This window comes from Scyliorhinus torazame, chromosome 2 (genome assembly GCF_047496885.1).
Source record: "Scyliorhinus torazame isolate Kashiwa2021f chromosome 2, sScyTor2.1, whole genome shotgun sequence".
Classification (NCBI taxonomy): domain Eukaryota; kingdom Metazoa; phylum Chordata; class Chondrichthyes; order Carcharhiniformes; family Scyliorhinidae; genus Scyliorhinus; species Scyliorhinus torazame.
In genome coordinates, this window is record NC_092708.1 from 219,710,651 (window position 1) to 219,727,007 (window position 16,357).

Consider the following 16,357-nt stretch of genomic DNA (forward strand, 5'->3'; position numbering starts at 1 on the left):
GTGATCCTGCCATTCAGCATCTCCCTTCCCTGCACCATCTTGCCCTTGGACCACAGCATGGTTATATGATGTGAATGTTTGCAGTTGTTAAAGTGAGGTTGTTTCACTGCTCCATCCACAATAATTAGTTACTGATATTCTTGTTCCTTTCCCAATCTGCTAATAAAGCTCAACTTTGATTTAGTTGAAGTGCAGTACAATTTATGCCTGGATTGTGGCTACAGGCGCTGACTGTTCTACATTTTTCCAGGAATTAAGTATTTTTATTTTACTGTAATGTCAGTACTTTCTACTGTTATACAATCATTAGTGTAAGGGCTGAAAGATACCTTGACTTTAAAAGAGAGTGGGAATATTTTAATTGGATCATAAAGGGTGGCAAAAGGGTTTCAAAGGATAGAAAACAGCACAACAGTTTTACAGCTCCAAATGTTCTTTCCAGACATGGGGCGTCATTCTCCGACCCCCCAGAGGGTCGGAGAATGGCCATTGGCCGCCGTGAATCCCGCCCCCGCCGGTTGCCGAAGTCTCCGAAGGGAGAAAAGTCGGCGGGGCGTTAATGTCGCCGCTGCCGCGGAGAATGTCACGGGTCTGCGCAAGGCAGCCGATTTTCGGCCTGCCGATATTCTCCCTTCCGGATGGGCCGAAGTCCCGTCGACGTGATGACCGTTCACGTCGACGTGAATCAAACCTCTTTTTCATCGGCGTGACCCTGTGCTCCAGGGTCACGCCGACCAGCGTGGAGGTGAGTGACGGCCTGGGGGGTTGGCTCTGGGCAGGCGATGGCGTGGCCGCAGTCTGAATGTGTGGGGAGAGGTGTGTCTAGGGTTCTGTGTCGTGTGTGCGGCGGGGGGGGGGGGGTGGTTAGAGTAGGCTGGGCTCCGGGGGAGTGCCGGGAGGGGGTCCGTGCCGGGTTTGGGGGGGGGGGGGGTCCGTGCCGGGGTGGAGGTTGGGGGGGGGTCCGTGCCGTGGGGGTTCGTGCTGGGGAGGGGAATGGGGGGGTCCGTGCCGGGGTGGAGGGGTCCGTGCCGGGGTGGAGGTTGGGGGGGGGGGTCCGTGCCGGGGTGGAGGTTGGGGGGGGGGGTCCCCTGTTGGGGAGGGGGATGGGGGGGGGGGTCCGTGCCGGGGTGGAGGTTAGGGGGGGGTCTGTGCCGGGGTGGAGGTTGGGGGGGGGTCCGTGCCGGGGTGGAGGTTGGGGGGGGGGGGTCCCTGCTGGGGAGGGGGATGGGGGGGTCCGTGCCGGGGTGGAGGTTGGGGGGGGTCCGTGCCGGGGTGGAGGTTGGGGGGGGGGTCCCTGCTGGGAAGGGGGATGGGGGGTCCGTGCCGGGGCGGAGGTTGGGGGGGGGTCCGTGTCGGGGTGGAGGTTGGGGGGGGGGGTCCCTGCTGGGGAGGGGGATGGGGGGGTCCGTGCCGGGGTGGAGGTTGGGGGGGGGGGTCTGTGCCGGGGTGGAGGTTGGGGGGGGTCCCTGCTGGGGAGGGGGATGGGGGGGTCCGTGCCGGGGTGGAGGTTGGGGGTGGGTCCGTGCCGGGGTGGAGGTTGGGGGGTGTCCGTGCCGGGGAGGGGGATGGGGGGGTCCGTGCCGGGGTGGAGGTTGGGGGGGGGGGGTCTGTGCCGGGGTGGAGGTTGGGGGGGTGGTCCCTGCTGGGGAGGGGGATGGGAGGGCAAGTGAGTTGGTCCACCTGGCCAGGTGCCAGCCTCCAACAGTTGGACCCATGCGGTCCATGCCACCTGGCTGGGGGGAGGAGGGGATATGGGCAATGACATGTCGTCGTTCCCCTCCCCCACCAGGCCGTCATGTTTTCAGATCATCCAGCGATGTTGGCCGCCGTGGCGGCAGCCGCTCATGTCTATGTTGCCCTGGATGAGGAGGAGGAGGAGCGTGCCAGAGAGGCAGCGCAGGCTGCTGCAGAGGGGCAGGCGGCAGCCGCCCTGGCTGGAGGGACACCCGACCGACAGGACGAGGAGGGGGAGGAGGACGTCGCGGCCCCACGGCAACGGAGGCACCCGAGGGCGCCCCGTGTGTACCGGCCCAGGCAGTCATACCAGGACCTCACGGACCGGGAATGCAGGAGGAGACTCCGGATGAGCCGGGAAACCGTGGCACACATCTGCCACCTGCTGGCACACCTGTCACCGCGTGGCACTGGCGGGGGACACCCTCTCCCCGTGTCCGTCAAGGTTACGGTGGCCCTGAACTTTTATGCAACGGGGTCATTCCAGGCACCGAGTGGGGACCTGTCCGGCATATCGCAGACATCGGTGCACCGGTGCATCCGGGCAGTGACAGATGCCCTATATGCCATGGCGCACCGCTACATCCGCTTCCCCGTGGACCGGGCCAGCCAAAATGCCCGGGCCGTGGGCTTCTCTGCCGTGGCCGGGTTCCCCATGGTCCAGGGCGCGATCGATGGGATGCACGTCGCCGTGCGGCCACCTGCAGATAACAGGGCCGTGTTCACTAATAGGAAGGGGACCTATTCGATGAACGTACAGGTGGTCTGCGACCACCGCATGATGATCCTGCACGTCTGCACCCGTCACCCAGGCAGTGTACACAACTCATTCGTGTTGTCGCGGTCATCCATCCCCGGCATGTACGAGGGACGCCATCCCCGGCTGAGGGGCTGGTTGCTGGGCGACAGGGGCTACCCATTGCGATCGTGGCTGATGACGCCTATACGGAGGCCACGCAATGAGGCGGAGAACCGCTACAATGATGCCCATGTAGCGACAAGGGGAGTGATAGAGAGGTGCTTTGGCGTGCTGAAGATGCGTTTCAGGTGCCTGGTCCTCTCTGGGGGCGCCCTCCAGTATCGGTCAGATAGGGTCGGCCGCATCATTGTGGTGTGCTGCATCCTGCACAACATAGCCCAACAGAGGGGCGATGTGCCGCAGGCAGAGGAGGGCGGAGTGGAGGAGCAGCAGGAAGAGGCGCAGTCCTCCCCAGATGAGGGGGATGGGGGTAATGGTCAGGGCAGACGGGGTAGACACAGGCGGGTGGCTGTCCACCGTTACCGGCTGGCCCAGCGGGCACGGGACAGACTGATAGACGCCCGCTTCACTGACTAGATGGGCGTGGGAATCGGGTAGTATGGCCACAGACCGCACACCATGGCAACAGCCGACCACCCACACCCCCCACCCATCCACCCACCCAGCACCCTCACCCCCCTCCCCAACCCCACCCGCATGCACACCCACCCCCCCCCCCATTGCCGATCCACCTGCGGCACAACGGGCCGGGCTCACACAGTTGCGGGTGGACGCGTGTCTATCGCAGGCCATGGAGGATGATGACAACCCGCCCTGCGGTGAGCTCCTGGCTCTACATCGTTGGACTATGTCTGACCCATGGCCACAGTACCACCATCCACCCGGACCATCCCTGCATGCGGCTGTGACACTGCAGCGCACGGTCCCGTCCTCTGCCCGGGGGATGTTGATGGCGGCCCAGGGGGAAGGGGGCAGACTCACCTGGGGCTGAGGTAAGACCACCCCTCACACACACACTTGCGCTCAACGTACATGACACCCCCGCACACTTTGGACAGAGCACAAAGGCAGCTTCTGTAGGTGTAACATTGACTTTAATAACCAAAGGAGTTCATGCACGTGCCCTAGCCCCATAAACTCATCTGTGCCCTGCAACCGTGCCAACTTACTCAGTGTCTAATTGTTTGGCCTTACGGGCCCTTTGACTACGTCTACGTGGTTCCCCAGACGGTACAGCAGAACTAGAGGTGGACTCCTGTGATTCCTGCCCTCTGACACTGGATCCCTTTGGCGGCCGTTTCCTGGGGCGTCCTGGCCTAGATGGGCCAGGCTGCGGCCCGGGCGACTGGGATGGCGAGCTGCCAGCCTGTCCTGCCCGTTGCCCACCCGATGCACCTGGGACGGAAGGGGGGGGTGGGGGGGAGTCCGAGGTGTCGCGGTGTACCGGGACCTCCCCTACAGAGGGAGCCGGGACGGACCACACCACCTCCTCCTCCCTCGGGGTGCCCGATGGCCCCCAGGCCTCTACATGGGTGGGGGATGCGAACGGACTGGCCATCCGACGCCCCCCCCGACATCTGGCGCTGCCAGTCCTGGAGGCCCGTGCTGGTATCGACAGGGGTCTGCAGGTTTGCAGCCATGGAGCCCAGGGGGTTGGCAAACCCTGTCTGTGACAGTGCGACGCCGGCTCGCACATGGCCACTGGCGCCAATGCCCTCAGCGATGGCCTGCAGAGACTGGGCCATGGCCTGCTGAGACTGGGCCATGGCCTGCAGAGACTGGGCCATGGCCTGCTGAGACTGGGCTATGGCGTTGAGCGCCTCTGCCATCTGGCGCTGGCACTGGCTCATGGCCTCCTGTGAGAGGGCAGCCATTTCCTGGGCCACAGACGTCGCCTGCACGGAAAGCCCCAGGCCTCGCAAACCGTTCCCCATGTCTGACACCGTTGCACCCATTGCCTCCACCGCGGACGCCACCCGTGCGGTGTCGGCCTGGGTGGCACGCATGACCGGCACCACTCCCAGCTCCTGGACGCGGGTGGACTCCTCCACCTGCGACCGCAGCCGCCGCAAGCCGCCCGTCACCCTCTTCGCTTGTCTCCGGGTCGGTGGTTGCATCGGATCTCTGTGTGGGTGTGGTAACTCCAGGAACCCGGGATCCATCTGGGCGGCAGATGTTCGCTTGGGCTGGGCTGCCCTCCGACCGCCCGGCCCCTCTGCTGCTCCTACCTCCACCTGCTGTACCGGGACGGCTGTGTTGTGCGCACCAGTGAGTGTACCAGACGCCTCATCACTAAAGTGCCCAACCGAGGTGAGTGTTTCTGCGATGGTGGAGGGTGTTGGTGACAGCAGTGGCGTTGTGTCGTGCTCTTCGTCCCACTCTGAGTCCATGGCACTTTGGGGTGGGGGTTCGTCTCCACCCATCCACTCTGAGTCACTGTCTGGTATTTCGTCTTCCTGGGTAGTGTGACCCGGGTACTGCTGTCCCGGGTAGTGGTGTCCTGGGTAGTGGTGTCCTGGGTAGTGGTGTCCTGGGTACAAAGAACAAAGAACAAAGAAATGTACAGCACAGGAACAGGCCCTTCGGCCCTCCAAGCCCGTAGTAGTGTCCTGGCTCGGATGTGACGGGGGCCTGTGGCTGCCCCCTCATCGCTGGGTGGTCGCTCCCGCACATGACGGGGGTGTCGTCTCCCTGTTGCTCCAGGTCTCTCCGTCTCCCGTGGTGTGCGATGGGCATCCTGCGGGCGTCGCATGCTGGAGGGTGCGGGTCTCTCCGTCTCCTGTGGTCTCCGAGGGGCATCCTGCGGGTGTCGCATGCTGGGGGGTCCGGGTCTCTCCGTCTCCCGTGGCCTCCGAGGGGCATCCTGCGGGCAGTCTGCATCTGCGGGGATGGGTGCCTGGACGTTTGGTCCTGCGATACACAATGAAGCATGCATGGTTAGACATCAGGCAGTGATCAGGTGATACGGGGGAGGGGGATATAGGGGAGGGGGGATATGGGGACGGGCTGTCGGTGGCTCACTTGCTACTACGCCCCCGACCTCTGCATCAGCAACCTCCCGGTCCTCAGGTCCGTCAGCCAGTTCCAGGGCCCTTTCCTCGTGTTCGGTCAGTGGCCTCTCATCAGCGGGGCCTCCTCCAGTCCTCACATGCTCCCTATTGTTGTGTGCGCGCTTCTCCTGTGGGGGGGGGGGTGGCAGGGGTAAAAGGCAACACTGTTAGGCAGGTATATGAATGCACGCCATCGGTTGCGCGTGCATTGCAGAGGTTAAGGTTAGGGCTGGATTCACTTGGGGATATGGGGGAGGGGGGATATGGGGGAGGGGGATATGGGGGAGGGGGATATGGGGGAGGGGGGATATGGGGGAGGGGGGATATGGGGGAGGGGGGATATGGGGAGGCTCACCCTGCCTGCTCCTACGAGGTCGTTCACCTTCTTGTGGCACTGGGTGCCTGTCCGTGGTGTCAGGGCCACAGCGGTGACGGCCTCTGCCACTTCCCTCCACAGACGCCGGCTGTGGCGTGGGGCAACTCTGCGGCCGTGCCCGGGATACAGGGCGTCCCTCCTCTGCTCCACCGCGTCCAGGAGCGCCTCCACATCGCGTGACTCGAACCTCGTGGCTGAGCGGCGGCCAGCCATCCAGTCGGGTGTTGCGGTCGGGTGTTCCGGTCGGGTGGGGGGAGCAGCGCGGCCTTATGAGCCGTCACGCCGTGCGGCGCGTATGACGCTGCACGGCGTGATCCACTGCGCAAGCGCGGATCCCGTTACGTCGCTGCTAGCCCATTTCGGGCCGGAGACTATCGACCCATTTTTCTGACGTGACGCAAGTCGGATTTGCGCCGTTTTTTGCGCCGATCGGCGGACTTTCCACCGATAACGGAGAATTTCGCCCATGATTCAAGATCGCAAGAAAGCAAAATGTACCACTGGGCATTTTCAGAGTTTGGACAAAAGTTTGAAGAATTCACACACCATTACACTTGAAAAATCTTACTTCAAATCCAGGACTCGAGCACAAAATCTAGATTAACATTCCAGTGCTATGATTAATGGTGTAATCCTTTGAATAGTATGCTAAAATTATGTCCTTATCTACCCCATCCAGATTTACGTGCATGTCAAATGGGATGTTTAAGAAAAGCAGGGAGTATTCTTGACACATTCCATGAAAAAGCAGATTCAGTGGTCATTGGATTGGATTTGTTTATTGTCACGTGTACAGAGGTATAGTGGAAAATATTGTTCTGCATACAGTTCAGACAGATCATTCAATACATGAAAAAAAGCATAGGGCATACATAAATACACAATGTAAATACATAGTTCCATAGTAAATACATACCAGTTCAGGTGAGATAGGTCATTGATCTGAAATGCTAATTGTTTCCTTCTCCAGAGATTATGACATCTCTTCTGAGTATTTCCAGCATTATGTTTTTTTTGTTCATTTACGGGATGTGGGCGCCGCTGGCTAGGCCAGCAATTATTGCCCATCCTTAGGTGCCTTTGTGAAGGTGGTGGTGAGCTGCCTTGTTGAGCTGCTGCAGTCCCTGAGGCATAGGTGTACACACAGTGCTGTTAGGGAGGGAATTCCAGGATTTTGACTCTGTGACAGTGAAGGAACAACGATATATTTCCAAGTCAGGATGGTGAGTGACTTGTTGCGGAACGTCGAGGTGGTGGGGTTCCCATGTATCTGATCTTGTCCTTTTGGATGGTAGCAGTCATGGGTTTGGAAGGTGCTGCCTAAGGAGCATTGATGCCTTCCTGAAAACATTTGCTCAGTTGCTGTGTGTGGAAATTTGCCTGCACAACAATATTCTACACTCCAAATGTGAAGCACTTCAACATTTGAGACGCATGATATGGTGCTTTAAAAATGTACAAAGAACAAAGAAAAGTACAGCACAGGAACAGGCCCTTCGGCTCTCCAAGCCTGTGCCGACCATGCTGCCCATCTAAACTAAAATCGTTTACACTTCCTGGGTCCGTATCCCTCTATTCCTATCCTATTCATGTATTTGTCAAATGTAATTCTTAACGGATATACAATAATCTCAAACTAAAAGTTTTGAACTTTTATACAAACTAAATATTGATGCATACCTGTCAAGTATTTACAAATGACTAACCTTTTAAAATAGTAAACTCCTATTTCAGGGTGACTTCATAGACTCATTTAACAGTTCTGCGGATTTTTAAAATCATGTATTTGAAGCAATATAATTGAGAAAAAAAGTACCTAAACCGCATGAATGAAATTTAATAATAGTTATATTATCAAATGATCAGTCAACAATAAAGATCCTCTGTGATTTTAAAACTTAAAAGTTTTGCTTTATTGTAAACTTTTACAGTTCAGTTCATTTCACAATTTTAGAGACATAATTATAAATGGTCTTTTCATTGTGGAAATTGCTCTGTGGTGCAAAATTATAGATTCAACATGCATTTAAGTTGTGATAACTAGATTTAGATTTATCAAATTGAACAATTTTTACTTCCATTTCTAACATTCAAAATTTAATAACATTGTTGTTGATGGGTAGTGTTCCAAATGTGCAGCAAAGACTGAATTAATGTGTGTTATCTCAAATCACATTCCAAGTATGCATTCCTCCACAAGATTACATGTTATAATTATGAGGTTAAAATTGTTCTGTCTTGCGTCTGTATTTAATTTAGGGTAAAATGAAGTCATGTGACCTGTTCTGATGTCTGTCTGACAGCAAGCCTGGATGGTTTGATTGCTAGAACAGATTGTTTTACTTCACAATAGGAATAACTATACCATGTGGTTCTCATTGAGGCCCCCTCCCCCAAAACCTTTCCTTTGAAATAATCTGGTAGAAAGGCTGATTGGAATATGAGGGGTTTGAATGTCTTTGAAGGTGAAAAGGGGGAAATGTGGCTCCAAGAGCAGATTTGTGTTCCTGAGAAGATGGAGTCCAAAATCCCAGGAAATTGTTGAGGATGTCCAGTTGTAAACAGTTATGCTTTAAACTATCCATTAATTCCAAGATAAAAGAGGGTTGAGATCTCAAGGTCTTTGCATTTCTACCTGTATACAAGGCCCATGTGATTCATGTTGCCGTTGTAATGGGCTTTGAGAAGGGAAGAGTACAGAGGAAGCCACTGTGACATCGCGTTACAGGACTTTCTTATAACATCACTGAATATCACAGTCTGATTAGCCTGCCTGGATCTGGGAAAGGGCGAGCAGCTATAGTTAGCAAGACACTGTGGTCACTGCACAGCAATGTGGTTGGAAGCTCACACTGAGATTGGAAAGACCAAATTCGAGGAGAGTTAAAACGAGGCTGGAAGATTTGCCTAGCTCTAGCTAGAGAAAAAGTCGGCAGGAAAACTCAGAACATGAAACACTTTTCTGGAGTTAAATGTTTCCAAGTTGGGAAATGATCAGAATTGAATCCTCAGTAGCTAAGAAGTAATTTTGATTAATTCTGGGAAAATTTGAGTTGCTTCACTTTACTGATACCTCAGAAAAGAGGTAGGGGCATTATCTTCTGAGGAAAGGTTGGGCCTGTATCCATTGGAATTCAGAAGATTATGAGGTGATTTTATTGAAGGGTCTCCCATTTAAGACAGATGAGAAGTTTTTTTTTTCTAAGGGTGTCCTGAGTCTTTGGAACGCTCTGTCACAGAGAGCCTGGAGGCAGGGTCGATGAATATTTTCAAGGAAGATGTAGATAAATTCTTGACTAACATAGGAGTCAAAAATTATTGGGGGCAGATGGAATGTGGAGTTGAGGCCACAATCAGATTAAGGGGCTGAAGGGCCTACTCCTGCTCCTCATTTGTACATTCACATGTGCTTAAAGGGCAGTTTAAAGCATACCTGTGACATGTGCTTTTTCAGTTGTGCTGGAAGTAAAATATTCTGTTCTGTGATTTAAAGCATAAGTTGCCTTCAAAAATAATGTTTAGCCGTGGTGCATTTTTCTGGTGTTACAGTGAAAGTCTTAAAAGATGAAATGTTATTCCTTCAGTGATTAAAAATAAATACATTGCAACTCCAATGATTGGTCAATATGGGTTGGTTGGTTGAGAACAGTGGGCTAAACAGCTGGCTTGTATTGCAGAACAAGGCAGTAGCGCGGGTTCAATTCCCGTACTGGCCTCCCCAAGCAGGTGCCAGAATGTGGCGACTAGAGGCTTTTCACAGTAACTTCATTGAAGCCTACTTGTGACAATAAGCGATTATTATTATTATGGGGATCAAAACATACAATAAACTTTTCCCTTCACAGCAAACCAAGGAAATTGAAGTATCAATGGGTCTTTAAATCAGAAGACATAATGGGTTAGGAATGGAATATCAGAGGGGCTTGAGAGAAGAAAGAAATGCTGGGTATAACTGCCAAGTAATTTAGTAAAGCGGGAACAAACAAATGTGTTGAGCCCAGAAAAGTGTGTGTGTATGTGTGTGGTGTTTGGGGGGGGGGGGGGGGGGGGGGGGAGGAAAGAGGCATTAAACATCCCGTATTAAGATAAAAAAGTTACAAGACAATGACCATCCTTCTATATGACAGTGGTCCCTGCTGCCGAACAGTCTATTAACTATAAATTAAACAGTGAAACTGAAGTACCCCAGTAGCATTGGGATATTGTTGTACAAGGACATTGAGGAAGTTGCAGATTGCACTCACAATTTCCCATGTGGTTTGCTCCTGATATTGGTCAAGTGCCAAAAATGATACTGGAATTTAAGAGCTCCTTTGTGAAATTGTTTTTGCTCAGTCCACCAAGACAAAGACTCAAGTTAGTCATTTGGTGACCCTTGCAACATAGGCATTAATTCTTTAGTCAGTTTTAGACCATAAACACAGGAACACTGTAACTGATCTAATCTGTTCAAGAAAGTCATATAATAAATAACCATTTTAACTTTACTCTGTTCTTTCATGCTCGAGATGTAACAGTTATATTAAATTGGCGGAATGAATTTTGTTTCATGAAATTCATGCTAAGTGAGGCTGAGTTTAAATAAAAGCATTTTTTTCTGGGTTTGACTCCTCAGTACTGTAACAGCCAGTTACATACGTTTGTGTTGAAGTTTGTTATTCTGTGACAGCAGAGCTCTAAAGAATCCAGAAGTTTGTAGTTCATACCACAATTTTAATCCTCAAGTCTGCTTTCATCTCACCAGGAATAATTACCTTAAATCAACCTTTTACACACAAATTTACATTACCAAAAATAGGCTAACAACTTATTTTTGCTTCATCAATTTTCTTGATGGTGCAGGGGTACTGTGTGCCTTCCAGTATCTCACCCAAGTGAGCACTCAAAGTATGAGCTAGGCTCTCCGACTATACAGGGCCATTATAAACAAGTTCAATCTTGTCCTTGTCTAACACCTATCATTTTCTGGCAGAGAGTCACTGCATAGCAAAATGCAATAGGCAAGTCTGGCTGATATTCCCCCCTCCAACCAAGGATGCTAAGCAAACCGCAATGTTACAAACTTCTCATCAGCTAATACAATGTGTACAGCAGGCCTAAAGACTTTAAAAACATCTTATATTACAGCACTATCACTTAAAGATAATCTTCTTCTGCAGTTGGTATAAAATCAATAGAATAAATCATCTCTTGGTGAAGTTTATGAATCATTTTGCTTCTTCCAGACAGCAATTGAGTTAGTCCCCGAGCAAATCAATCATGCATTTAAATTGATTAAATTACTTTCAATGAGTACAGTTTAAATGATCCAATTTCTTGCCTATTGGTAGAGAAACAGAATTTTAATTTGGATCCAGAACACTATTGAAGAATTGTTTTTTGCTAAATGTGTTTATAAACATATATTAATGGAAACTTAATAGGTTATATGGCCATCTTTAATATTCTCCTTTATGTAATTTAATCCCCCAAATCAGTATTATGCTGCATGTAAACAATTTAAGTAAACAATATATCTCAAATTCTGAATACATGTTTAATTTTGTTACAGTTCGATCAGAATAATGTCCATCAGCACTTTAAAACGAAAGTATACACACAGAAAGAAACAAAACTGAGGAAAAAAAAACAATGGAACATTGTTAAAATGGTGCTCTTCAAAATTGATGCTCATTTAGTTTAGCTGCTTAACTGTTCATTCAGAAAAGAAACACAAACATTGTATGTTGGTTCCCTACCTCAACAATAAAACATGGATCATGGATAGGTTTCAAAAACAGAACATCTTGCAATTGCATCTTGAAACCGTCAAAAACCCTCAATTCAACAAACAGCACTTGAATAAAATGAAATACACAGGATACATTTAAGGCACAAAATATTGATTCTGCATTGAAATACTATGCAAGGCATATCGAGGTGAAACTGGAAAAATAAAGCTATTGTTTTCTTACGTCAATACTTTAGTTAATTTCTAAAATACCCTGCAATTAATATAGATTTTCCTTCATCATTGGATTAACTTATCAGGTATATGAATACAATTTTTCAGATTGTAGAGGTACTTTTGACACCATTTTATCAGTCACTTAAAATTCCTCGAGCAATAAGCTCTTTCATTATTTCATTTGTACCACCATAAATTGGTTGAACACGGGAATCCACAAAGGACCTGGAAATAAAAAAGCTGATGTAAGATATATCATGCAATTGTAATGTACAACAATCACTGATCTAAGTAATCGTTCACCTTCAAGTTCTCTGATTTAAGAATTTAAAAAAAAAAGATGTCTAGTCCATTTTCTCCCCTCCTATTGAAAACGCCGTGGAACTCTCAAATGCAGATTAGGATTTGCACTGTAGGCAGAATCTACACATAGTTCACCTTTAAAACACATTTTGGTACCAAATGAGGTGGATTAGCAGATGATTACTTGGCAGCTATTTTGTTATCTCTTCTAGAGGAACTGCACTTTGCTGGGTTGTAGCTCTCAAGTACATGGGTCAGGGACATCAGACCAAGCTGTCACTCACATCCACACAACACGAGTGATTACATGGTGATGCTAAGGACTTAAAATGGTATCAGGGTAAGAGGTATTCCCCTTACTTGGAGAGACTGGAGAAGCTGCAAGTGTTCTTCTTGGGATTGAGACGGTTAAGCAGCAATTTAATGGAAGCAATCAAAATTAGGAAGGGATCCGATAGGGTAAATAACAAAAAACAGCTTCCATTGGCAGGAGGGATGGTTTCCAGAGGACACAGTTTAACGTAATTGGCAAAAGGGGAGATGAGAATTTATTTTATGTAACAAACTGTTCTGGTCTGTAATGAATGCCAGCTGATTCAATAGTAACGTTAAAAATGGAACTGAAGAAATCCGGTGGCGGCATGTAGAGGTCGCATGTTGAGTGGCTCCTGCTTGAGCCGTGTTTTTAGGAGTTTTAATGTTTGGTTCGGGGGCAATTTGTGAATGATTGGGTGTCGGAACATATAAAGAAGGCAAAAAATGTCAAAAGATTTAAGGAAACCAGCCGTGAAGAAGGGAGGGTGTGAGGGTTCACCGCCGAGTGAGAGGGCCAGCCCGGGAGCTGGCAAGGTGGCGGAGGCTGGGGCCACACTGCTTACGGCAGAGAAGATGACTGAGGAGATATCCTTGGAGCTGGAGAAGCAGTTCGCAAAACATATGGAGAACATAAGAACTAGGAACAGGAGTAGGCCATCTGGCCCCTCGAGCCTGCTCCACCATTCAATGAGATCATGGCTGATCTTTGTGGACTCAGCTCCACTCTCCGGCCCTTACACCATATCCCCGAATCCCTTTATTCTTTAGAAAGGCATCTATCTTTTTCTTAAAAACGTTTAAAGAAGGAGCCTCAACTGCTTCACTGGGCAAGGAATTCCAGAGATTCACAACCCTTTGGGTGAAGAAGTTCCTCCTACGCTCCGTCCTAAATCTACCTCCCCTGTGTTGAGAAAGGAGACGGCGGTGGCTTTGAAGACGTTAGTGGAGGAGACAATTGCCCCGGTGAGGGTGGCTGTGGCGAAGACATTGGCCGAGGTGAGAAAGCAGGGCGAGAAGATGAAGGGAGTGGAGGAGACCATGTCGCAGCACAGCGATCAGCTCACCTCGATGGGGATGAGTTGCTGAGGGTGGTTGAGGCCAATAAGGGACTGGGAGCAAAGCTAGACTACTTGGAGAACCACTCGTGGTGGCAACATTTGAGGATTATGGGCCTGCCCAAGGGGGTGGAGAGCTCAAAGTCGACGGAGTACTTCGCCAAGATGTTGGCGGAACTGATGGGAGAGGGAGATGAACGCTCTCAGTATGAACGGGACATGGCTCAGCGATCGCTGAGGCCTAAGCCAAGGGCAGTGATCATCTGCTTCCACAGGTACCACATGAAGGAGAAGGTTTTGAACTAGGCAAAGCAGAAGCGGGAGATGCAGTGGGCTGGTGCTGGTGTTTGCATTTACAAGGACTTGACAATGGAGCTGGCAAAGAACTGAGTGGCTTTCGGCGGTGAAGACGGCATTGTACAACAGTGGGGTGCGGTTTGGAGTGAAGCTGAGGGTGACCAACAAGCCAGAGATTTCTATTTCGAGACGGTGGCTGCGGTGGAGGCGTTTGTGAGGGCAGAAGGCTTGGGACAGAAATGAAGAATGGGACTGAAGAGCTGTTGTGGAAGGGGAGTTGGGAGAGTATATAAATGTATGTTTTAACCTCTATTGTTATTTTTTACTTCCCGTTGTTATAGAAGTTACGTTTTTTATTGTTATTCTTTGTTGCAACGGTTTTATTTTGCTGAGATGTTTGTGGTCACTGTGCGAAGTCTGCACGTTCTGCCCGTGTTTGTGTGGGTTTCCTTCCAGAAGTCCCGAAAGATGTGTTATTAGGTGAATTGGACATTCTGAATTCTCCGTGTACCGGAACAAGCGCCGGAATGTGGCGACTAGGGGCTTTTCACAGTAACTTCATTGCAGTGTTAATGTAAGGCTGCTTGTGACAATAAAAGATTATTGATTATTATTAAAAGATTATTATTATTATTAAGGTCTATTTGCGGATTGACGCTTTTGTGGTGGAAAGGTGCTGTTGGTTGGGATCAAGGGGTCGGAATATTCGGCAACTGTGATATCGGATCATGCGAAGCATTGGGGGAATATGGTGTTGGAGAAGGGGGCAGTGCAGAGGCCGGGGCAGAAATTAGATGTGGGGCTGTAGGGGGACCGAGGGTTTTGTGATAAGATTGGGAAAGTAATTGAGGTGTACGTGGGGTTTAATTGTACGGAGGAGGTTTCTCAGGCGGTGGTATGGGAAGCTCTGAAAGCGGTGGTGAGGGGGGAGGTAATCTCATTTAAGGCAAAGGTGGATAAGGAGGAGACGGTGGAGCGGCAAAGAGTAATAGATGAGATGTTTGAGGTAGACAGGGCAGATGCCGGGGCAGAAGACGGGGGATCCAGCACTGTTGGAAACGAGGAAGGAGTTGCAGGTGAGCTTTGATCCACTGTCCACAAGGAAGGCGGTGCGCCAACTGAGGCAGGCGAGGGGAGCGGTCTACGGATATGGAGAGAAGTGGATATGGCAGGCCAACCTCAGAGGGAGGCGGCAACGAGGGAAATTGTTCAGGTGTGGGATAGGGCAGGGAAGTTAGTGGTGGCTCCGGACCAGATTAATAGGGTGTTTGAAGAGTTTTATGAGAGGTTGTATAGGTCGGAACCACTGGGGGGGGGAATCGGGAGATGCAGGAATTCCTGGATGATTTGGAATACCCAACGTTGGGGGAGGAGGATAGGGCCACATTGGAGGGGGCGATAGTGGAGCAGGAGATAAAGGATGTGATTGGGAGGATGCAGTCGGGGAAGGTAGCAGGGCCAGATGGGTTTCTGATGGAGAACTACAAGAAATTTAGAGATACATTGGCGCCGCTGATAGTGGGATTGTTTGAGGAGGCAATAGAGAAGGGGGAGTTTCCACAGACTTTGGGGCAGGCATCGATCTCCGTGTTGCTCAAGAAGGATAAGTATCCGACAGAGTGTGGGTCGTCCAGGCCCATATCACTCTTGAATGTGGATACAAAGGTGTTGGCGAAGGTGTTGGTGGGTAGGTTGGAGGAGTATCTCCCGAAGTTGATAGGGGAAGATCAGATGGGGTTTGTGAAGGGGAAGCACCTCTTTTCAAACATTAGGGGAGTATTGAACGTGTTATGGCACCGGCGGAGGGGAGGAAAACAGAGGTGGCAGTTGCGTTGGATGCCGAGAATGCGTTTAACCGGGTGGAGTGGGGGTATTTGATGGTGGTTCTGGAGCGGTTTGGGATTGGGCAAGACTGCTGTACAGGGAGTGGAGGGCAAGTGTCTGCAAAATTGCATACATTTGGGGTATTTTGCTCTGCACCGCGGGACCAGGCAGGGACGCCCTATGTCTCCCCTGTTGTTTGTGCTTTTGGCCATCGCGTTGAGGAGTTCGGAGGTGTGGAGAGGGATCGTGCGGGGGTGGGGGATGAAGCATAGGGTTTCTTTGTATGCGGACGACTTGCTATTATATGTATCGGAACCGAGCGCATCGATGAGTGGTATATTGGAGTGCTTCGGATGTTTTGGTCTTTTTCGGGGTATAAGCTAAATTTAGACAAAAGTGAATATTTTGTGATGTCCCGTCTGGGGGTTGGGGGGAGGGGGGGGCTACCCATTCTATAGGTATAGTATAACTAATTTGGTGGGGAGGGGGAAAGCAGATTTGGCAAGGTGCAATGGTCTTCCTCTGTTGCTGGCAGGTCGGGTACAGGCAATTAAAATTAATGTGTTGCTGCGTTTTTTGTTTATTTTTCAGTGCTTGCCGATCTTCTTGCCTAAGGCATTTTTAAGGAAGTTGAAAAGATGATTACCTCGTTTATATGGGGGTGGTGGCGGTGGTGAAGGTGGCTCGGATTAGGAA

The 16,357-nt window shown here is 50.6% G+C and overlaps 1 protein-coding gene across 2 annotated transcripts in view; it reads right to left on the bottom strand.

Annotated features, from left to right (window-relative positions):
- Positions 1 to 11,437: 11,437 nt before the first annotated feature.
- The window catches only part of acadl (acyl-CoA dehydrogenase long chain), a 206,833-nt gene continuing 201,913 nt past the window's right edge, over positions 11,438 to 16,357 (bottom strand). For both annotated transcript variants that reach the window (XM_072484136.1, XM_072484127.1), the window contains one exon: positions 11,438 to 12,092. In XM_072484136.1, coding sequence (XP_072340237.1) covers positions 12,002 to 12,092 — 91 coding nt within the window. In that variant the 3' untranslated portion in view covers positions 11,438 to 12,001. The remainder of the gene's footprint in view (positions 12,093 to 16,357) is intronic.